At 38.1% G+C, this 22,486-nt stretch overlaps 3 protein-coding genes across 5 annotated transcripts; 1 reads left to right on the top strand and 2 right to left on the bottom strand.

Annotated features, from left to right (window-relative positions):
- Positions 1-4,328: 4,328 nt before the first annotated feature.
- Positions 4,329-5,890, top strand: LOC147288899 (P-loop containing nucleoside triphosphate hydrolases superfamily protein). The gene is made up of 4 exons (XM_086241162.1): positions 4,329-4,720; positions 4,865-5,005; positions 5,106-5,327; positions 5,446-5,890. The coding sequence occupies exons 1-4, from the start codon at positions 4,370-4,372 to the stop codon at positions 5,596-5,598; spliced, it is 867 nt and encodes a 288-aa protein (XP_086097288.1). The 5' UTR covers positions 4,329-4,369; the 3' UTR covers positions 5,599-5,890.
- Positions 5,891-6,255: 365 nt separating this feature from the next.
- LOC147288898 (EEIG1/EHBP1 protein amino-terminal domain protein) lies at positions 6,256-12,278 on the bottom strand. 2 transcript variants are annotated; one of them, XM_086241154.1, is made up of 10 exons: positions 12,188-12,278; positions 11,944-12,049; positions 10,651-11,398; positions 9,363-10,459; positions 8,825-9,140; positions 8,471-8,695; positions 8,095-8,268; positions 7,201-7,395; positions 6,991-7,104; positions 6,256-6,771 (listed from the first exon to the last, which is right to left on the bottom strand). In XM_086241154.1, the coding sequence occupies exons 3-10, from the start codon at positions 11,302-11,304 to the stop codon at positions 6,439-6,441; spliced, it is 3,108 nt and encodes a 1,035-aa protein (XP_086097280.1). In that variant the 5' UTR covers positions 11,305-11,398; positions 11,944-12,049; positions 12,188-12,278; the 3' UTR covers positions 6,256-6,438. The 2 variants fall into 2 exon arrangements, with proteins under 2 accessions (XP_086097280.1, XP_086097279.1); XM_086241153.1 differs by lacking the exon at positions 12,188-12,278 and having other exon boundaries at positions 11,944-12,094.
- A 1,060-nt stretch (positions 12,279-13,338) lies between these two features.
- On the bottom strand, positions 13,339-17,532 carry LOC147288897 (Leucine-rich repeat protein kinase family protein). Of its 2 annotated transcripts, none has more exons than XM_086241156.1 (8): positions 17,289-17,532; positions 15,501-17,123; positions 15,159-15,322; positions 14,693-14,936; positions 14,281-14,492; positions 14,160-14,185; positions 13,916-14,027; positions 13,339-13,819 (listed from the first exon to the last, which is right to left on the bottom strand). In XM_086241156.1, the coding sequence occupies exons 2-8, from the start codon at positions 16,849-16,851 to the stop codon at positions 13,595-13,597; spliced, it is 2,334 nt and encodes a 777-aa protein (XP_086097282.1). In that variant the 5' UTR covers positions 16,852-17,123; positions 17,289-17,532; the 3' UTR covers positions 13,339-13,594. The 2 variants fall into 2 exon arrangements, with proteins under 2 accessions (XP_086097282.1, XP_086097283.1); XM_086241157.1 differs by having other exon boundaries at positions 15,189-15,322.
- Between the last annotated feature and the right edge of the window lie 4,954 nt (positions 17,533-22,486).

Here is a 22,486-nt window from a genome sequence, read left to right as displayed (position 1 = left end):
CTTTGCCGTAAGCTTGTGCCCCATTTAGTTCAATTGGAGCAGGACCTTAATTCTGAGTATGTGAAGATTTTGGAACAAGAGGAGGTTTTTTGGCTTCAAAAATCTAGGAACACTTGGCTTAAAGAGGGTGATCGTAATACCCGGTTTTTCCACCTTTCCACTGTGGTTAGGAGGAGAAGAAATCGTTTGGAGGGTTTGAATGATGATACTGGTGTTTGGCATGATGGGAATGCTGAGATGCATCTTATTGCAACTAAGTATTTTTCTAAGCTTTTTGAGTTTAAACCTGTGGATGGAATTTCTGAGGGCCTTCCTAATTTGTTTCCCCGTCTGGACCCTTCCTTAGTTAATGGGTTGAACTGTGAGGTCACTGAGCTTGATGTCAAGAATAGTCTTTTCTCTATTGGAGGTCTCAAAGCCCCGGGGCCTGATGGTATGCCTGCTAAATTCTTCCAGTTTATGTGGAATCATTGTAAGGATGATTTGCTAAACTTTACCAAGGAGTGCTTCCAGTCTTGTTAGCTCTCTGCTGGTTTGAATGATACTCTGATTGTTTTGGTTCCCAAAGTTAATAGTCCGAGTAATATGGCTCAGCTTAGACCAATTAGCCTTTGTAATACTCTTTATAAGCTTGTGTCTAAGATTTTGGTTCAAAGGCTTAGACCTCTTATGGTGGATCTTGTGTCTCCAACTCAGGTCAGTTTTGTTCCAGGTAGGCAGATCACGGATAATGTGGTGGTGGCTCAAGAGCTGTTTCATAAGTTTAAGATTTCTAAAGGGAAAAAGGGCTTTTTAGCTTGGAAAATTGACCTTGCGAAGGCTTATGATAAAATGCAATGGAGCTTTGTTTTGGAGGTCTTATGGGAAGCTGGTATTAGGGGGAGGATTCTTGAGTTAATCACGCAATGCTTGACTACTGTTAACTTTAAGGTCTTGGTTAATGGGGAGATGTCTGGTAGTGTGGTTCCTGGAAGTGGCTTGAGGCAGGGAAATCCCCTCTCTCCTTATCTCTTTGTGTTATGCATGGAGAAGCTTGCCCATTTAATTTCTTCTCAGGTGGATAATCATAAGTGGAAGCCTGTTAAGATTTCTCAGCATGGCCTTGCTGTTTCCCACCTATTTTTTGCGGATGATTTGATTCTTTTTTCTGAAGCCAGTCTTGAGCAGGCTAGACTGATGAAAAGTTGCTTAGATATGTTCTGTCAAGCTTCTGGTCAGGAGGTGAGTTTTGAGAAGTCAAGGGTGTTTTGTTCGCCAAATGTGGACCCTCGCTTGGCTAGTAGAATCTCTGATATTTGTGGCTCTCCGCTCACTGATAATCTTGGTAGGTATCTTGGTGTTCCTCTTGTTCATTCTAGGGTCACTACTGAGACTTACAAAGTGTTGGTGGATAAGGTTCATGGTCGGCTTGCTGCTTGGAAGAGTAGCACTTTATCTATGGCTGGGAGATTGACCCTTTTGCAGTCTGTTGCTTCTGCTCTCCCCATTTATACTATGCATTCGGTTAAGCTGCCTGGTACTATCTGTGATCATTTGGATCGTTTATCCAGAAATTTTTTGTGGGGCCACACGGTTGAGAAGAAGAAAATTCACTTGACTAAGTGGGATGTTGTTTGCTCTCCTAAAATCAGTGGAGGCTTGGGGCTTAAGAAGACTTCCTTGATGAACCAAGCTTTGCTTGCTAAATCTAGTTGGAGATTGTTGCAGCGTGACCAGGGCTTGTGGGCTAAGGCGTTGGAGAAGAAATATTTGAGATCGGATAGTATTTTGCATGTTAGTGGTAAGTCCTACCCTGTGTGTTCTAGTACTTGGCGTGGTATTTTGTATGGGGCTCAATTACTTGCTAATGGTCTTAAATGGAGGGTTGGTACTGGTTCTAGCACTCGGTTTTGGGATGATAATTGGACTGGGGTGGGTGCTTTGAGGGATTATGTGATTAAGTCCATTCCTCCTTCTATGCTTGAGCTATCTGTTAATAATTTTTGCACTCCTTCTGGTTGGAATATTGGTCTGTTAAAGGAATTTCTTCCTGACTCTATTGTTCAGCTTGTGTGTGGGATTCATGCTGGTGGGGCTGCTTGTGGTGAAGATAGATTTATTTGGGGCCTCACCCCTTCAGGAATTTTTTCTGTTAAAACTGCTTATCAGTCTCTGTTCTGTAGGGAGGAGTGGCCCCCTTGGAAATGGGCTTTTATTTGGAAAATGAAAATTCCCCCTAAAATTAAGACCTTCCTTTGGTTAGTGGCTCATGGTAGGGTGTTAACTAATGAGGCTAGATTGAAGAGGGGTCTTTCTCAGGATGCTAAGTGTCCTAGATGTTTTTCTCAATGGGAGTCTTTGGAGCATTTGCTTAAAAGTTGCAGGTCCTCTATGCGTATTTGGGCTGCCATGAATTGGAATGAGGAGTTTTCTATGTCTCTTACTGCTGATTTTCAGGAGTGGTTGTTTCAGAATTTAAAATCTAAAGTTTGCTTGTCTAATGGCTTGCCTTGGCCTTGTCTTTTTGCTATGGCTCTTTGGTTTATTTGGAAGTGGAGGTGTAAATATATTTTTGAACCTGGTTTTAAATTGCCTCTTGAGCCTCAAGCGTTGATTAGGAAATGTACTAATGAGTGGTTTATGGCTAATGATGGTCAGGCTGTGTTGGGTGCTAAGAAGTCTCTTATGGTTTATTGGGTGAGGCCTCCAATTGATTGGTATAAGATTAATACTGATGGTAGTCTGAGAAGGGATGTTGGTAGAATTTGTGCAGGTGGAGTTCTTCGTGATGCTTCTGGTGCTTGGATTATAGGGTTTGCTTATAATTTGGGGAGTGGAGGTGTTCTTGATGCTGAGCTATGGGGTCTATACACTGGCCTCCGTTTAGCTTGGGATTCTGGGATTAGAATGCTTGAGGTGGAGTTGGATTCTGTTGTGTCTGTGTCCCTTTTACAGACTCCTCTTGAGGTTCATTATCTCCTCTTTAGCATTGTTAGTAGTTGTAAGGAATTACTCAGCAGACAATGGACTTGTGTAGTGCGGCATGTGTTTTGTGAACAGAACTGTGTGGCTGATGGGCTTGCTGCTCTTGGTCATGATTTGGATCTTGGATGTCATCTTTTTGTGACCCCCCCTCCCTCCATTGCTAGTCTGGTGTTGGCTGATGGTCTGGGTCTTGGGAGACCCCGGTTAGTTAAAGGCTAGTTTGTTGTGTTGTTTGGGCTTTGGCCTGCCCTTTTACCAAAAAAAAAACTATCAAGCACCATTAGCCATATTTATAATACCTCTGCAACATAAATTTTTTTTTTCCTGGGGATGCTGGCCATATAATCTTCTATCATACGCCTAAGCAAAAGTATACAAAGAATATTATATTTTAATGTGCACCAGCAGAGCCATGCATATATTCTAACCCTTCAAGAATATATACTACCTATTGGCCAAAAACAAAAGAATATATACTACATCCATGCACTGATTAAAGTGTGTTCAGCTGCTATAATGTTTTGTACGTTGTCATAGAACAAAAGTAACTTTTGATTTATATAGGATTCTGTCTTCAGAAGATTAAAGTAACTTTTGATTTAATGAAGGAGCTCCGAGCTTATACTTATAGAATGGATTAAAGTTCCTATCTTTTTGGAGGGAATAATATCTGCTTTTGTTTCTTTAATTAAGTTTTTCTTTTCTTGCTTTATAATGCTGAATTTCAAACAAATTTTCGTTTACATAAAATCAAATTTCATCATGAAGAATTTTTATTGAAGAAAAATTAGTAGTCACGTATTCACGTACCCATCACATATATCAATTTACAGAATAAATTGACAAAATTACCTTAATTGATAAAATTAAAAATATTAAACATTTTATTTTTTCAAATTAAAAGTTTAAGAAACAAACTGTAGGTTAATCGGTTTCCTTGCATAAAACTTAACTTGTTTCCTTCGTTGCAAATTTGCAATCTTGCAACGTGGCCAAGAAACAGCAGTTCTAGTTCCAGTTGGCGGGAAACATTGACCAGAGCTCTGGTCCACGTGGCATCCTCATAACCTTCCACCATCTGTGGAATCTCGAGCCCAACACGTGACTTTGCTACGACGCTGTTACTACATACAACCGGAACCACCGTGAGTGCGCATTGAGATGTTGACACCTGGATTGTAGCTTTAATTAGAAGTTGCTGACGTCAGGATCTCAAAGGATCACGGTAGTCTCGATCACATGTGATCTTCCCCCAGCCGATGATCAAAAGAATTAGGAGTGGCACCAACGTAATTCGATCATCAAATAACGACGCTCTCTAAAACAGTAAAACCTCGTCTGGTCACTACAAGCCCTCTCTTTCTCCTTCTCTAAAACCCTAAGCCAGCGAGCTCTCGCCGCCACCATGGCCGGACTGAGCCGCCTCGAAGTGTTTGCGTCACAACTAAAACGACGCAGTATCGGGATTCTCGCGCCGCGCAGAGCCTACGGATCGGCGGCCGCGGCTCAGCTGCAGCACGACGACTACTACTACGAAGACGAAGAAGAAGAAGAGCAGGATCGGAGGGTGAATCGGATGGTGGACTCGGAGGGGTGGGTCCCGGGGAGAGGGGTACAGTGGGTGTTGATAGGAGACAGAGGGGCAAAGAAGCACCTCTACGCCGAGAGGCTCTCGAAGCTTCTGGAAGTTCCACACATTTCTATGGGTACCCTTGTCCGCCAGGAGCTCAATCCTCACTCTTCTCTCTACAAGCAGGTATTTCTATTTAATCTTTTTGTTTCTTAATTTTTTTTTTTTTGGGTTTTGTTTGATTTGAATTTATTAGCTTTTGATCGAAAGAAAATGGTTTTGCACGTTCGCGTTGATTGATTGATGGTGTTTAATTTTATGGCAATTTAGATTGCAAATGCAGTGAATGAAGGAAAGCTTGTTCCGAACGAAGTAATTTTGGCATTGCTGTCGAAAAGGCTTGAAGAGGGATACTACAGAGGTGAAAACGGTTTCATTCTTGATGGGATTCCAAGAACAAGAATTCAAGCTGTAAGTTCCAAGAAAATCAAAATTATTTTCGTGGTTTGTGATTGTAATACCAAATGCTAAAAGTGCATCTAAATGGTTTGGTTCATTTTGTTTCGTACAGGAGATTGTTGACCAAATTGCCGATATTGATTTAGCAGTGAATTTCAAATGCAAAGATGAGCAGTTGGTGAAGAAGAATTTGGGAAGCGGAAGCTTCTCTGCTTGTCAAGAATACCTCAGCATGAGCAAGTCCATGCAGTCGCAGGCCAAACAACTGAAATCCTCCACTGCTGATGCAGGGAAACCCTGGATGGAAAATTTGAATATCTATGCTGATGAGGAGGTATCACCATTTTTTCATGAATTCTACTTTGTTCTGTTTATATTTTAGCTTATACCCCCATTGAAAATTTCAAGTTGGGATGGAACTATTGCTAATGGGTACTCCTCTCTTCTCTCAGAACATGCCTTTGGAAGATTACTACAGAAAACAGAACAAACTCATTGATTTTCAAGTCAGAGGTGCACCTGGAGAAACCTGGCAAGGCTTGTTGGCTGCCTTACATCTGCAGCATAAAAATGCAGTCAGTTCTTCCCAGAAGCTAACTGCATGATTAGGTTTCATCTGGGATTTTTGATTCCTATATATTTTTTTTTTGTTCTCATTCCGGCATTATAGTAAATATGTGAGTTTTGATATTACCGTGTTGGTTGGAGTATTCCGACTTAGTTTTGAAATTTTGGTCTTGTGAGTATTCCGACTTATTACTATGTGGCATGCATCGTTAGGGTGCAAGTTTGTACTGTAGTGAACGAGTGATGAAAAACTGAAAAGCAGAGAAGAAACTGGCGCTTTGATTATGGTGTATTTTCAATTTTTCAGCTGATAGATGAAGTGTTTTAAGAATCCCCCTTTCCTTAACGGTTTTTTTTTTTTTGGTTTTTTGTGGTGGTACAATCGTACAAGTTGGATTAAGTTAACAAATTTATGCCCATGAATTCTAGAAATTGGAGATGCAATCCTAGAATGTAATTGCAGTTGGCGTAACTTCACAAAGAAATGGAAAACCCCACCGTCCATGGTGAGCTTCAAAAATCAAATTCCACTGAAAATGGAATTGAACTACATTTAAGAACAGCGATGTCATATTGCAAGGCTAAATCAAGCCCTTATTTCTTATTCTTTCAGAACATACACAAATACTTCACTGATTCTACCAAAATTCAATCACCAATACCAATTCAAACAAAATCCAATCACCTACAGGCGCTTATAAAATGTTTGAATCGTCTTATATTCTATTGGAATTGCTAATTTGCTACCTTTTTTCGTACAACATCAAAATAGTGATAACGTGGCCAAAACCGGAGCACAGATTTACAAACTCCAAAGGGAACAGAGAAACAAATTATTCATCTATATACTTGTGACTGTATATGTATATATGTCTTAGCTACTCGCTATTCATCCAAACATCACGAAGGAGTTCATATCTGACAGCATTTTGATTGCCATTCCCCTTGGATATCCAGCTGGGCTTTGTTGCAAGTGGTGAAGACCGGGAAGAATCTATGAAGATTGAGGCCAAGGGTGAATTCAATTCATCAAGCTCATCATCACTGGTGTATGATTTCCTGACCACTGAAGACCCACTTCTTCTCAGCGAATGGCCGCCAACCTCTCCAATAATACTTGCAATGGAAGCTGTTGATGGTGGCAAATAGACTGTACCAGCTCCAGTGCATGGGACATTTGTGATGGCTTCCTCCCCAGCCTCAAGAGTGTCCTATATCAAACCAAAAGCAATAAAATTGGTTTTGATTTTACAGTGACTACAGGTTTTTGGGGCTTATCCATGGAGACAAAACTAAAATTCATGTTAGAGATTCTTAGTGTTTAGTCCAGAAGGCACAAATTATAATTAATAATTACTTCAAATTCATCAGAAATACTTGCAGCCATTCTAAAGAGTAATTTTGTATAGATAGCTAACTAACTGACTAACCTCAGATTCCAGGGCTTCAAGCACAATGTCTGGAATTGGGTCAGTGCAAAATTCGTCTGGGACAAAATTGTCAAGAATCCTTTTGATCAGTGGTGTAGCAAATGTGGGGCATACCTTCAAAACAAAATTGAAGCATCATGAGCAAGGACTGCAATGTACTGACTGTGTGGATTAGAGACTAATGGAAGGGTCTGAGTTAAAGTGTGAAACCTCTTTTCTGATGGATTTACTTAAGAGCATGTCCTTTGGAAGCATCATCAGATCACTCAACGCATTAAGGAGATGGAAAGACTTGAACGATGTATCTCGTCTCTCATCATTGTCAACATGGTCACTCACATCATCAGGTGACTCATCATCGTCGATACCAAATAGGTCAGTGAGCCATCTGGACCAGTTCCCAATCTAATAACCATAAAACACAAATGGAGAGAACTTCAAATTAAACAATGAAAACTCCGTTCATATAAGAGATGCACAACTTCACTTTGCTTTCTTCATTTGACAACTCCATAGCTCGAGGGTGCATTCAAAGGCATTAGGAACTTTAAAGGAATGTCATGGATTGTGTATCATAATAGATAATAAAACTCAGAGATGATTATGTAATGTCAGGATGCAAATTTCATGGACTCAAAGGTGTTTTGTCCTATATGCATCCAGTCCAATGCACATAACTATCTGATTTATAAGGGATGTTTATTTGAAATCAAACATTTAGTGCACGTTTGCCAGAAAAAAAAAAAAAAAAAATTAGTGCACAAGTATATCCTTCTATCTCCAGGGGTTCATAGATAAATGCCAGGTAAACATGGTGCATAAGAGATTTTCTATCCACAACATTAGCAAATGTTGACGTCTATCAATTCAAAAACCAGCCAGATCTAGCAGGATTATAGAATACACACTAAAATCCTAAGTTCAGTAATATTAATGTTTTCAGCCCAAAAGTTACATACGTGGATAATAAAATCCTAAGTTCAACCCCATTAAAGAGAAAAAGGCATGGAAGGTGTTATTACCCCGAAACTTGAGGTTAAAAGACATTTGTAATCAAGAGTGATGATCTGACATAGCTTGAGAGATACAATCCAAATGGCTTACCGCACTCTTTAGTTGTGCACCAGCCCCAAAACTTGATCTCCCAGCTGGAATTGGGACAACCTTCAAATCACTGATGGGGTCAGACACAGGTTCAGTGGGGATCTCATCCGAAGATTCACGAAGAATAGCATTGAACATTGCCACATCTAATCTAGCCACACATTGCTCCATTACCTAGACACATGACAGATATCATTGCAATTTTATTTAAAAGTGATAAATTCCCATCAGTCAAGAAAATATGAAACAGATCACTATATTGAAGATTTCAGATATAACTCCGTATAAGATATAATCGCAGGATTCATATAATTTGGGAAAATATATGTACTAATGAGAAGAGGTACGATGGAAATATCTGAGTGTATAGATATACCAATCTGGCCAGTAGATGCAAGCAGCCACACTCATGGCCCCCAGCTCGTACTGGACAAAGTCTTTCACAGGCATCCCTGAAAGCCTTCTTCCAAAGTTCTAATGAAAAGTTACTTTGCTCTTGATCAGCTGAAATAGATGTCCGTCTATAGTTTTTCCTTGACCCAGAACCATTACCTTCATCAATTGCCTTTGCAGCAACAGACTGCATATATGGGGTCAAAGTCTGAAAATATAATAGTGAAAGAATCAGATGCAGTTCATGAAATTCATTCAATAAGATGGTTTTGCTATTGTAGATTTACAGGGAAATTCAACGAGGAAAAAAAGAAGAGGAAAAGAGTTGCTCAATGACCTGCCACCAGATGGACTCAACTATTCTGGAGAAGATCCACGATTCAATCTTCTCCAGCTTAGACATAAATGTTTGCGGGTTCTCCCAATCACCAGAACTTCCATTTAAGAGTTTCATCCCTTCATTTTCCCCAAAAGATGAAGCCTTCCATTTTATTGGAGATGATGCCTTTTTTACTTTTTCAGCACCTTTCCTGTCAATAGAAGGCCCATTCCTGTCAATAGAAGGCCCAGTAGACAGAGGAAGTTCTGGGTCCCCAGAAACCTGGCTTATTATTGTTCTCAACACAACAGAATTTGACAGCCAAAACGTTAGCCTGTAATCAGAGAAAAAGAAAATGTATTACACCATAAGACTATTAATGGATTTATGATTATTGTTCACCAGAAGAGTTCCAATACTTTGTAGAAAATTTAGACTTGATAATTGAAATGTTATAAGCTCCAGAAGCTTTGCTTCAAAACGTCAATATAGATGGTCACAGGTTTTTAAATAAAACGTTAAAGAAAATGCAGAAAACAATGCAATTTAAATATACCTTGGGACATCATTCCCACACGCTTTTGCCACCAAAACTAATCCTGAAACAACACTTCTTGCCGCACTGACTCTCCTAGATATAGAATTTTCTGTGCAAGCATGAAGATAAAACCTAGAAAGGCGCCGAGCAGGAGCATGGACCTTACTCATAGAACTTCCATGCTCAGCGACTACTGAATAAAGAGCAGCCTCAACAGCTGCAGCTTCTCTCAATTCTCCTTCAAGCATCTTTATTCTGTGTTCCAACTGCTGGATTTTGCCTTCTAAAATGACAATTTTTGTATCCTTTGGATACACCTTAGCATCTTTTCTTTCCTTACCTCTGAGGTTTCCTGCAAGACCTGCACTGTTCTGCACATCTCCCTGAATACCAGTTTCCTTTACTTCTATATGCTGATCACTCCTAGTTAATCCATTCTTAACTGACTCAATGGGTGACCTAACAGACTTAACATGCTTTAATTTCTCGCTGTTCAAAATATTTTCTTTCATTCCGAGTGGAACTTGCTTTCTATTAGCATCTTGTGAAATGGATGCTTCCCTAGAATGTTTTTCTTCATAAAAACCTTGTTGTTCATCTCCATTTTCTTCTTGTTTCTTTCTGTCTTTGTCCTCCATAGAACTATCATAACTATCATCACCAACTGCAGCCTCAAGGCCATCTCTGCCAATCTTCTCATCATACTTGGTAGTTTGTTTCACATCAACTGTAATTTTACTTCTGGCATCAGCAACGTTATTGTTAACCTCCTGAGCTAAATGATCATGGTCAATGCTTCTCATGCTGGTGTAGGACTCCTGAGGATTTTCATTCTGTAAGGACACAGGAGAAGAAAGGACATTCTTCGAGCCAGCACTTTTTAGGATTGTTGTTGAACTTGATCTGGGAGAGTTGGATACCGAAGCATGACCATTTACTGGGCTTCCCAGGTCAGAAGATACGTCAATTGATGATGAGCATGATGAATTCTCCTTCAGATATTCATGTGGTGCATTCTGAGGCACTAAATTTGATTTTTCAAGCCCTACTTTTGAGGCTAAGGCATGTTTTTCATTATCTCCTTCAATGCTATGAGTCACCGTGTCTTGTCTGGTCTGCAATTCAGTGCCAGTGTTATATTACATACTATTTTCTAGTATTTTAATAAATCTCGGTTACCTGTCATTTTGACCATACCATGCCCAATGGCCATGATCAATGGTGTAGTGGGTAAAAATTGTAGCAGTATTGTAATCAAAATGCATGGTCAAGAAGAGAAAGAAAGGAAAACTAAGCCAATGATTACCTGAGATGAGTGTGAGGAAACATCATCATCTGTGAAAGAGGCAACTTCGGATTCCTCAGCATATTCTTCATCCATCAAGGCCGAAACAGATTCACCTCCAGCTTTGTCCAGTGATACCCCCCTTGACAAGCTATCCCTAGAAGAGGAACTGGTGCGACGCTTCTCAACAGGCTGAATTTTAATATACAAAACCGGGTTATCAGTGTTCCTAAAGCTCCTCTTACTGTTCATTGGAGTGCTAATGCTTATGGTCTCTTTCACAACACCATAATCAGCCAAATCTATAATCCCAGTTGCCAACAACTGACCTTTCACAGTCTTATCCCTCCGAGGCTCGTACAAGTTGAACTCTAAGCAATTCTTTTGAAATGCATCACCCCCACCTTTTACAGACATGTCCCTCAGCAGAGTCACAGGCAACCTGAAAGACTCAGTGAATTCAATTTTTCCCTCACCAACAACGGACCCAAGTGAAGGGACAACAGCATTGGTAGACCCAGAATTGCGGTCGCCATTTTCCCACTGAATCAATACAGAACGGAGTGATCTAAGCGACTGTGATGGGGGCCAAGGCTTAATCTCATGAATATGGATTTGATAATCAATATGAACGGTGGTGCCCCTGCGGTTCTTCGCCTTTAAGCCTAGAACCATGGTTGCAGAAACAAACGGCAGACCTGTTCTAACTGACTATTCTCCTCCAATGTGTTTAGGTGTTCACATTCACAAAGCTGGTACTCCCAACACTCTGAGGAACAAAAAACCACAAGCATATCAATCAGTAATCAAATTAGGAATTGAGGATTATAAAATGTCGCATTCATCACTAAAATGGTTATATTTAATGGAAAACAAGCTCATTGAACATCAAACGCCGTAACTCAAAAATAATAACAATTTTTTAAAAATAAATAAAGAAAACAAAATGTGAGCTGGGAAAAGCTTTGCAAAGTGAAGCATGCTAGTAATAAAGAAATTAACAAAAGAGAGCTCAAAATCGCAAACTGAGCTCATAAATCATCATAATAAGTTAATAACATGTATACTTGCAAAAAAGGCAATGCAGAGTTATCAGCTACCGGAATAAATCTTAGAAATTGCTTCAAAACGTCAGATCCAGATATTCGAGCTCAAAGTCGCTCAGATTCATCACAATGCATGCAATCAAATTGAGCAAATAGAAACACAGATTATACATACAGTTTTAGACAAAGTACGCAGAACTCAAAAGTGTAGCTGGATGATAAAAAATAAAATAAAATAAAAAATGGGTAAAGACAAAGGTAATTGTACCAGTAAATATGGAGGCCAGAAAATTGGGAGAAATGCGATTGAGAAGAGAGACGAATCGTTTTGTACCGGATGGTGTACACTTTCTGGGACTGAGAGGCGCACAGGCCTGCTGAGTGAATATGTGTGATTAAAATATTGGAAAAATGTGAAGCTGACTGTAGAGATTTGAGAATTTCCATAACATAAAATTAATATTTTTATGAGTGCGAGGAAATGATTGTCAGGACATGCAAAACGGCGTCACCTTGGTGGATTTTCATTCGGTGTGTCATTGTTTGTCGTTGTGGCGTTGGCTGATGGCAACCTCGTGGCTGAAATGCTCACACCTAATAAATTTGTTTGTAGTCGAAGATTGAAGTTGAGTGAGAGAGTGTGTAACACTCACCCAGTAGCCTGTAGCCCAGTAGGCCGTGAGTGACTCGGCCACTGAGTCACACTGAGTTAACAACTCAGGTGAGTACTCTGAGCGTGAAGATAACGCGAAGACTTTGGTGTGGTGATGAGCGTGGTTTGTTGCTTGGTTTGCTGGACTCGCCGACACAATGCTGTGGTTATCAGACACTTAACAGTCAAATACAGCCCCTGGGATAGTGGAGCCCACTGCACACGCCACCATCATCAGCATAGCCGTTACATTATATGCTTGGGCTGCGAGCTACCAAACAATCCTGAAATTGGGCTCAGCAAGCCCATTAACTGCTTGGAACAATGAACCCAAGTTCATGATCATTTATGATGATTTTACATTTATATAAAGACTCGATCACTTTTCACCTAATCTAGATCTAAAAAGAACCTGAGGATCATAGAACTGGAGTTGGACTTGGACCCGTCACCAACTCCCTGACGTGAGGCCATGAAATAACATGAAAAATGAGCGTAAAATCTAAGCTTATATGAATATGATCTATAGCATAGCTTCAAGAGGTGGAGGTAGGTTGAAATGTCCACTTCTATTAAATCAAAACGCAAGGTTATTACTTTATCATTTTGGACAATGGACACTATTTGTCTTTTTGTGTTTTGCTGGTAAGGACAGTGTTTGTCTTGGATAAGAACATTATGTATTGTATATTTATAAATGTTGGGGGACACCCACGACCAACCCTTGGTTAAATTAATCCTCATATTTAATAATTTTACAAAGATTATTTATTGTGTATTACACTATTACATAACACATATACACAGTAACTTTTCGTTCCCTCATGTTTTAAGATTCGATCCTACTCTAACCACTAGGCAGTGAGCACAACCCCACCACTCACTCCTCTTGGCTGGCTTTGCCTTTTCACACAAGTAAGAAAAAGCACAACACCAACCAGGCAACCACCAGCGATTCCCATCCTCTAAACTCACGTTATTTACGAATATTTTACTTCATGTTATTCCTGTTCCAAAAACTTTGCCATATATAATTAAAGTTGAGCAATCACCAACTTTAGATTTTTACATTGTAATACAGCCCAAACAACGAAGGAACGTAGCTCTACCTAAATACAGGCCGGCCTACCTAGTAGTTGTCTTTACAAGCCCACCTCCAGTCTCATTACAAGCCTTCCTCGTTTCTTGTACAAGCAGGAAGTGGGCTTCATTGGGATGGATCATGGACTTTACAGGCCCATGCACAGCCCAAAACCTTACAACTAACTTAAGATGTAGAATCCGATTTCTGATCAGAATCAGCTGTGGCTTGGACTTGAGCTGCATACTGTAAGTTCCAAAGCACATCCTCAAAAGAGGGACGAGATGACACTTCTGGAGATAGGCATTTTTTGGTGATGGAAACCACTATTGATAACGAGTCTTGTGAGCAAGTGGTCAACACAATTGGATCCACAATTCTTCTTCGACCATCTTGGCTCCCAAACGATCCCTGCATCATGTGGTTCATGACACCACGCATCAAACATACATTCTACAAAATCAAATCAAAATGAAGTCATGGCAATAAAAGCTTTAGCATATATACCATTTCATTTAGCAGAAGTGTTTCCCCTTTTCCACTTACTATAGACCCAACAAGTGATTCTAGTAGTATATATCCAAAGTTGTACACATCACCCTCCACATTTGTTCTATGCCTGCAAAAAACCACATAAGTAGCAGAAACTATTAATATTTAACTAGTTTCTTTCCAAAGAAATGTGACCCTGATTAATAAATTAATGCATTTTGTGAAGAGCTATTTTAGAAACTATACTTTACATCCATACCTTGATTTTGGGCCTTCTCCCTTTGCCTGCAGAACAAATAGAATGTCCATTAGAATAACCACTGGGAACCATACTAAACATTGCCAACTCAAAAAATAAATATAGTAGTGAAGAAACATGCCTCAAGTTTTTCAATTTCTTCTGTGATGATGGACATCCCGTAGTCACTCAGCTTTGCAATTCGATGTTCATCAAGCAATATATTGTTAGTTTTCAATCGATTGTTGAAAGAACCTGGAATAACCCCAGTATGCAGAAAATGCACGGCCTTTGCAACTCCTATTAGAATTGCCAATCTATCAGACCACTTGAGAACCTTCTCTGGACAATTTTCTACATATATGTACAGAGCTTAGTTAGAGGTTGGGAGCATCAATACACAAAGAAATGATGTAAAGCAGATTACAATACTGTACCTCAAAAGGAGAGATACACACACACACTCGGGTACTCACTAGTAAGGTTCATAAATATGCTTACAATTACACTTACTCTGTACAATGTAATGAAGCTCCTCATAATACCTTACTAACCTGACAGATAGGTGCGATAGTTCCCACTAGAAACATATTCATATATAAGGAAGACTCTGTTGCAACTGGAATCATCTTGTCCACTACTGTCAATGCAATAGCCCAAGAGACCAACCAAGTGAGGATGATGAAGCTTTGAGAGAAAATCCAGCCGAACTTTAAGGTTTTGGATTGAATATTTCTTCATTATGGTCAGAGATCGGATTGCAACATAGGTCCCATTTTCCAGCTTTCCTTTGTAAAGCTGAAAACAGAAAAATGGACATTGTCTTTAATAGCTCATTGTGAGAGCTTAAGTGAAAATAACAGATCAGAAATCTAAAGTCAGGAATGCTTAAGTCATCATGAAAGAATTCCTAGATCTGTTCCCTTTATCCTTGCTCATTAAACTCCTAGCTCTGTACAAATTACTTATAACTTTTGAGATTGATAATCAAAAATTGGATTTCAAGAGAAAAAAATATACTTCTATATAATTTTTGAGTTTGGAGGGTACCTCCCCCATAGAGCCTTCACCCAAAAACATAGACAAATCAAAGTTGTTTGTTGCTTCCTTCAACTCCTCAAGTGAAAATAAACGACATGCTGGGGCACCATGTGTCTCCAATTTTGCTGCTTGAGATATGAATCCTAGAAAAAGTAGAACACAAATGTTATCACCTTAAGCTTTCATTGGTACAAAACATGATTTTGTCTGTATTCGTACATTTCAGAATACAAAGTTGTCATTGTGCAGTGTGAAAAAAGATGTCTTGGACTTGGGGCAAGAGAAAAAATAACAAAATAACCTGACTAATTTATAACTTACTAGCATTTGCAACGAGTTCAGAGAAAAAACCATTTGGTGAATTATCTTGCACAGCCTTTGCATATATGTTCTTCTCAAACGTCTGTCTTGAACAGTATCTTCTACACAAGAAAAGAACCCCAGATGCCACAAGTACTAAAACAAGAACAGCTCCACAGACAATGGCAACTAGCACCACGGTTTCTCTGCCTCTGGATTGTTTTCCCCTTACAAGAGCCTCTTTACAGTATGAAACCTCATGCTGGTGTTGGGAATCAATCGACAAACAGTTTCTGCTGTATTCAACAACTCTCTCATCTGAAGTACTGCGCAGGCAAGAAGGAAGATCGCCTATTAACTTGTTATTAGAGATGTCAATAGAGCCAAGTTTGTCACCACAATTTAGATGGTCTGGGAGTTCTCCGCTCAGCATATTAGATGCTAAATTCAGATAACTGAGATTTGGCAAAGAGAACAAGGCAGATGGTGGTGTTCCACTAAGATAATTGAATGATAGATCAAGATGCTGAAGCTGACCCAAATCACTAAATTGCGCAGGAATCTTTCCGGAGAATGAGTTCTTGCTAAGAAGGACCGTAACCAGTTCTTTGGGCATTATTGGGAGTTCAGAATCTAAATGATTTTCTCTCAAGTCCAATACATGCAGGCTGGTTAAAGTACCCATATCAGGTAATTTTCCAGAAAGCTCATTGTGAGACAAGGCAATGTCAGTGAGTGTCTTAATTCTGCATATTGAAGAAGGAAACTGACCCTTCAATCGATTGTTCTTCAAGCACAAAATGGTGAGATTTGATAACGAGTCCAACCAATCAGGGACAGTATCATTGAAATAATTGCCCTCAAGTGTTAGAGTGTGAAGTTTGACCATTGTAGATATTTTAGGAGGAATAGAACCATATATGAAATTTGAGCTCAAGTCTAAGAGTTCAAGAGAAGATAACCGATGAATCTTATCAGGAAGTGGTCCCCAAATTCCCAAAGAGACTAAGCTAAGAACCCTCAAGCTGGGTAACCTTGACAATGTGGTAACGAAAGAATCAATTGAGAAACTCTCAGACAGTGTCTGGTTGGGAATTGCAAATCCATTGAACTCACTAACATTAACAAGTTTATCTCCCCTAATTTTGAGCTCAGTGACTGAATTGTCCTGACATGATATGCTCATATGTGAGGAAGACAGGTTACAGAGGTCTCCATGGTAATTTTCCCAAATTCCAAATGAGGAAGGGTACTCCAAATGTTTCCTTAGCTGCAATAAGACTTGGGTCTGAGAGGTTTGTAATTCATGTGTACTTGGGAGGAACAGAACCCATGACAAAATTACTGTAATTAACAAGTAAAAATGTCCCATTGCACAAGCTTCAAAGTTTAGCCTCTAGTTTTTGTCATAAAGCTGGACATAAACAGTTGAATTAAAGCTGGACTGTGAACTTCAGGGGTAACATCAACAGACTCATAAAATCTTACGAAATATCAGCAAAAGAGATCGATCTCCATAACTAAGCTCACGAAGCAAAGCATAAATCCTAGCTCAGTACTCCCACGTCTCATGAAAGTGTTATGAATTTTTTCTGGGTAGCCCAAATTCGATGATTCCTCCTGGAAAATTAACTGGGCACGTTCCTGGAAAATTTTGAATGCTTAGTAAACAAGTTGGTTAAAATCCCATGAAGAAACACAAGGCTAAATAAATCATCCAGAGGAAGTATCTTTAAGAATTTTCTGGGTTTACAGAGAACAACACACAGAAAAAACGGGAGATAAATGCAGATAATGTTGGAGACAAACCTTGAAAATGGGAACTAAAAAACCATTAAGAGCAACACCATTGTTCTTGTTCTTGGTCAATGAATGTGTTTGTGGAGTGGAACACTGAAAAGTGGGGCTTATTATGATTTATGAAGGTGGTTGGAAAGGGCCGTACAGGACAGTGTTAAGGCATTTAGTGCTGGTTTTCTGTGGGTGTGGTCACTGACAAATAACAATTATGGGGCCGGTTTCCTCTAAGAGAAAGACAAAGGCAATGGGAATGGGGAGGGTCTGCGGTGAGTCTCAGACTGAGTCACTGAAGCTGTAATGTAATAAAAATAGTGGTTTATTTCGTTGTTGGGTTTTGCTTCTTGTTGATTCTCGTGAATTTCCTAACATTCCGCTGGTAATTGCAGCATCGGCCATCACATGACACATGGTTTTCCCTCTCTATGGCATTTGATGGGTTTGATTTTGATATGACCAAATCGTCCCTGCTTCTAAATTTTCACTGTTATACTGTTACTGTATTATTATCGTCCATTTATGAAACGGTAGCAGTCACCATGTTAGTTGGGATAATGCATTTTCCAGTTTAGTTCTAATAAGTAATAATAATTACTTACCAAATACCAACTACGATTTTGGAAGTCATTCTTTGTCTTAAATGATAAATCATATTAATCTGCAGATTCTGACACTGAAACTCGAAAGAATTAAGTTGTTACTTGTTAATGTAAAAAAAAAATAAAAAAATGTAGGGGCTTGTTGGGAAATGAAGGGTTTTCTGGGTCCGTTGCCCTTTGCACGGCCACGGCCCACAGGCTGTTTTGAATGCAAAACCACGTTGCTGCAAAGCTGTAGACTTTGGAATCCCATAAAATTCTGATTAGAAAATTATTATATTAATGTGATAAATATTAATTAATTCATGATTAAAGCAGAGGAAGAGTTGAATCACTCACACCCATGTAGCGTAAGAGTTAGCACCTGCCAATGAGAAAGCCAATGTGGCTCTGCTTCCGCTGCCACCACACCAGCTTTAGCTTTGGTGTGCTGGTGGGCTTCCACTTCTCACCCACGCGCCTTAAAAGGCGCATAGAAGTTGGAGGAGTCTTGTTGTATGCTGTTCAGCCTGTTCCACAGCCCAAACAAAGAGGCATGTAGCATGTTGGTGGGGTTAGGGGTGGGCACGGTGTGGTTCGGCTCACTTCACCCCGAGAACTATATACCGCACTATAAATGTTTTCTCGGTGTGGTTCGGTGTTGTAAACCGAACAAATTAGAGAAAAACCAAACTAAACCAAACCATTGCAAAGACGGTTTGGTTCGGTGCATGCACGGTTTTAAAATAAATACAACCTGCTTAAAACAAAGTTAAGAACCTACTTAAAAGTTAAAACAAATACAACCTGCTTAACACTTAAAAGTTACTAATTTACTACAACAACAAAAATAACTACAAGTCTACAACCAAATAAAGTTAAGAACCTGCTTTCTTAATTTCTTTAGATTTGTCGGATGACTTGAATCACTTGATGAGTGAATGTCTTCTTCTTTTTTGGTTGGAGAGTGAATGTCTGAATGAATATGTGATTTACTGATTTTGTCATTTTTTATTTTTGTTTTTGGTCTATTGACTTATTGAGTATTGAGTCTATTGACTCTATTCTAATATTACAGACTTTACACTATTAATTATTTAATTAGTTTAATTTAGGTATGCCACTGTCTGATGAGTGATGAGTGATTTCTAAGTGATTTTGTGATTTTTAATTTGTTCTTTTTGTTTTTGGTCTATTACAGTATTTATGTATTACTTTCTTTGTTTGGTTTTTTTTTTTTTTTTCTGTTTTAGTTATTTGGGGTTTCGTTTGGAGTTTGGGTAGATTGAGGTTTCATTTGGAGTTTTGGCAAATTGGGGTTATATCTAATATAAGATTATAATCTGTAACTATATATATTATATAATCTATTTGTTAGTCTATTTGTTTGGTTTTTTTAATTTATTTTATTTGGCATTTCGTTTGGAGTTTGGGGAGATTGAGGTTTCGTTTGGGGTTTGGGTAGTAGGGGTTTCATTTGGAGTTTTGGCAAATTGGGGTTATAAGTTATATCTAATATAAGATTATAATTTATAACTATATATATATATTATATAATCTATTTGTTGGTCTATTTGTTTGGTTTTTTTAATTTATTTTATTTGGGGTTTCGTTTGGGGTTTGGGAAGATTGAGATTTCGTTTGAGGTTTGGGCAAATTTGGGTTATAAGTTATAACTATATATAAGATTATATATAAGTATATAACTACTATAGAGTAATGAGTATAGTATATATATAACTATATACTACTATAGTATATACTAGTATACTACTATAATTATAGATTACTTATATAGTTATATATAACTATTGTAGTATGTATACAACTATATACTAAGTTACTAACTATATAGTTATATACTAAGTTTATATATAACTCTATATGCATAAAACATTATTATATAGACTATAGACTATAGAGTATATAGAAATAGAATACACTAATTTGATTATATAAGATATAACTAAAATTATATACTAAAACATTATTATATATATAATATTAAACTCATAGGGTTATATAAAATATATTTTAGGGTCTAAAATAAAAATGTATAAAATGTGTATAAAAATGTATAAAATGTGAACAAAAATGTATAAAATGTGCATAAAAATATATAATTATATTTTTTTAAAATTACTAGGTTTAGTTCGGGTTAAATGAGCATAAAACCAAAACTGAAACCGTCCATATACGGTTTGGTTCGGTTTTCTCTTACGGTGTTGACTTTTCGGTCAACTCGGTTTTTTTTCGATTTTTTTACGGTGGGTTTGGTTCGGTTTTTCGGTGCGTCGGTTATTATGCCCACCCCTAGGTGGGGTTCTCTATTTCTTCTTCTTTTTTCGCTTTTGGATTTGGCATCTCACTGACTCAGTCAAAATCCCAAGTTCATTTAGGCAATGCACAATCTCTCACATAAAGATGAAAACCTGCTTTCAATATTATATCATTTGTGAGTCATGAGTCATGACTCATCTCGGTGGTATACTGATATGGTATGATGGTCATCTATTTTGGTTAAACATCCCCATAAAAGCACTTTTTAGATTCCAACAATGTGTGTCTGCTTTAAAGTCTGATTGTGTAGCATAAACTCATAAAGCATAAAGCAGTTCCATGGAAAAGCAAACGACTATACCATTCTGTTTAGATTTTAGAGCAAGACCAACTTTTGAACTTTTGACCAGTTCTATACGAGAAGACCATATTAATGTAGCTTCTAAATGTCTGTTGAAACATTGGTGTTTATCATTAATCTAAATCATAAAAAGGATTAATGCCTGGAACTAAACATTTAAGAAGGTGGACAGTAGTGAGGGAAATAGGAATGAAAAAGTTTTTTATTATTATTATCAACTGAAATTCATGACATTTGAATTTAGGATTTCTTTTCAGAAGATCGGTGACCATAACCTGGGATTCATGATATCAGAATTCATGACATTCATACTATCATGAAAAGTTTTTTTTTTTTTTTATTATCAACTGACATTTATGATATCAGAATTCAGGATTTCTTCTCATAAAAAAAAGAAGGGAAAAATTTACAAATAGGACACATACTTTAATGGTTGTTTCATTTTAGGACATTAATTTTGCTTTGTGTTAATGAAGGACACATACTTTCATTTTGTGTCAATTAAGAACTATATTTTTTTTCAGTTTTTATTTCAACTTTGGCCCGACGTTGGACCTATCAAAACTCCACCAAATTCAAAAAAATTATACTGGGTTTAAAGATATGCATCTCCTCTTTACAACCATATAAAGATCACCCAAATCAGATATTTACAACTCCAGATAATCGGCCCCAAAGTAGGGTACCCGAAATTGTCTGATTTTCTAAATTTTTTCCCAGAGATCCGATTAGATAGTTTTGGATACCCTACTTTTGGGCCAATTATCTGGAGTTGTAAATGTCCAATTTTAGTGATCTTTATATGGTTGTAAAGAGGAGATGCATAGCTTTGAATCAAGTATAAATTTGCTAAATTTGGTAGAGTTTTGATGGGTCCAATGTCAGACCAAAGTTGAGATAAAAAATAATCATTAATTGACACAAAATAAAAGTATGTCCTTCATTAATACGAATCAAAATTAATGTCCTAAAATGAAACAACCATCAAAGTATGTGTCTTGTTTGTAAATTTTTCCAAAAAAAGAATGAATAAGTTATAACCCGCAACAGTGAGAGCTGCTTCTTCTAGAAAAAGAATCTTTGATTCTTCAACATTTTCATTTTGGCATGATTAGCATATTAATGAGGCTTTTCTGACAGATGATTGTCAATTTGTCCCTACCCATGTGCAACTAATCATAAATTAATCAAAGTAAAACAGATTCGGTTCCATTATAGGCACAAGTCAGACAAAAATAACCATAAAAAGAGTCGACTCTTATTTTCAGGCAAGACAATACAACTTTCAGCATCCACTGCAGAAGCAATAACAATTTTATAATGAAAAAAGTAAAAAACCAAAGGAAAAAAAAAAGTAGTACAATTAATGTGGAAATGATGAATTCTGAAAAACATGAGAGGACAGGACAAGGATTTGAGAGGGACAAGATTTGGAGCCATTGATGAACAGACGAAAGTGGGCAGGAGGCCCCCATGCATCTACTGTAAGCCCATCTTTCCAGCCCCACCGCCTTATCTTATGGGATAAATTAACCAAGAGGGAATGCATCAATTGCAGCCCTACCAATACCATGACTTGGGCTCTTAAGCTCTTGTTTCTGGGATATTTGGATTCTCACAGTCACAGAGCATATGAACTCAACATATTGCCCATATTTTATTCCTAGAATCAAAAGAAAAAGTGCCCAATAGTCATAGCTATAGCCTCATTGTCCACCTCAAGTCTCTGCCCAGGTCATCACCCACCAAAAAAAATGCAAATTTTATGACCATTAACCAGGTCTTTTTAATGGTAATGCCTTTCCAAACCCACAATTGTAAGCTAATTCTATCTCCCTATAGAAAGTTCCATTTCTCATGTACTTGCTAGGAAGGAGTCTAAGCCCAAAGGCCCTAAACCATGGTTCAGAAGCTAACATGTGGCCTAACTTAGCCAAACAGCTCTTTCATATCTTCAGAATCACCTAAATGAAAAGCCCCACAGTATTTCA

Source organism: Dryas octopetala, chromosome 4 (assembly GCF_963921425.1).
Source record: "Dryas octopetala chromosome 4, drDryOcto1.1, whole genome shotgun sequence".
Lineage (NCBI taxonomy): Eukaryota > Viridiplantae > Streptophyta > Magnoliopsida > Rosales > Rosaceae > Dryas > Dryas octopetala.
The sequence above is the reverse complement of the archived record's forward strand: the minus strand, read 5'-3'. Positions and strand labels throughout refer to the sequence as shown.

What these genes read in the sequence shown, in the direction of transcription:
- LOC147288899 (XM_086241162.1), top strand. Translation starts at nt 4,370, where the DNA reads ATGGCCGGACTGAGCCGCCTCGAAGTGTTTGCGTCACAACTAAAACGA. An exon ending in ACTCTTCTCTCTACAAGCAG is followed by an intron (nt 4,721 to 4,864) that starts GTATTTCTATTT and finishes ATGGCAATTTAG; the next exon opens with ATTGCAAATGCAGTGAATGA. An exon ending in ATATCTATGCTGATGAGGAG is followed by an intron (nt 5,328 to 5,445) that starts GTATCACCATTT and finishes CTCTTCTCTCAG; the next exon opens with AACATGCCTTTGGAAGATTA.
- LOC147288898 (XM_086241154.1), bottom strand. Translation starts at nt 11,304, where the DNA reads ATGGTTCTAGGCTTAAAGGCGAAGAACCGCAGGGGCACCACCGTTCAT. An exon ending in TGTGGGAATGATGTCCCAAG is followed by an intron (nt 9,141 to 9,362) that starts GTATATTTAAAT and finishes CTCTGATTACAG; the next exon opens with GCTAACGTTTTGGCTGTCAA. An exon ending in GTGCACAACTAAAGAGTGCG is followed by an intron (nt 7,396 to 8,094) that starts GTAAGCCATTTG and finishes TATGGTTATTAG; the next exon opens with ATTGGGAACTGGTCCAGATG.
- LOC147288897 (XM_086241156.1), bottom strand. Translation starts at nt 16,851, where the DNA reads ATGGGACATTTTTACTTGTTAATTACAGTAATTTTGTCATGGGTTCTG. An exon ending in AACTCAAAAATTATATAGAA is followed by an intron (nt 14,937 to 15,158) that starts GTATATTTTTTT and finishes TTCTGTTTTCAG; the next exon opens with CTTTACAAAGGAAAGCTGGA. An exon ending in AAGAAATTGAAAAACTTGAG is followed by an intron (nt 14,186 to 14,280) that starts GCATGTTTCTTC and finishes TTTGTTCTGCAG; the next exon opens with GCAAAGGGAGAAGGCCCAAA.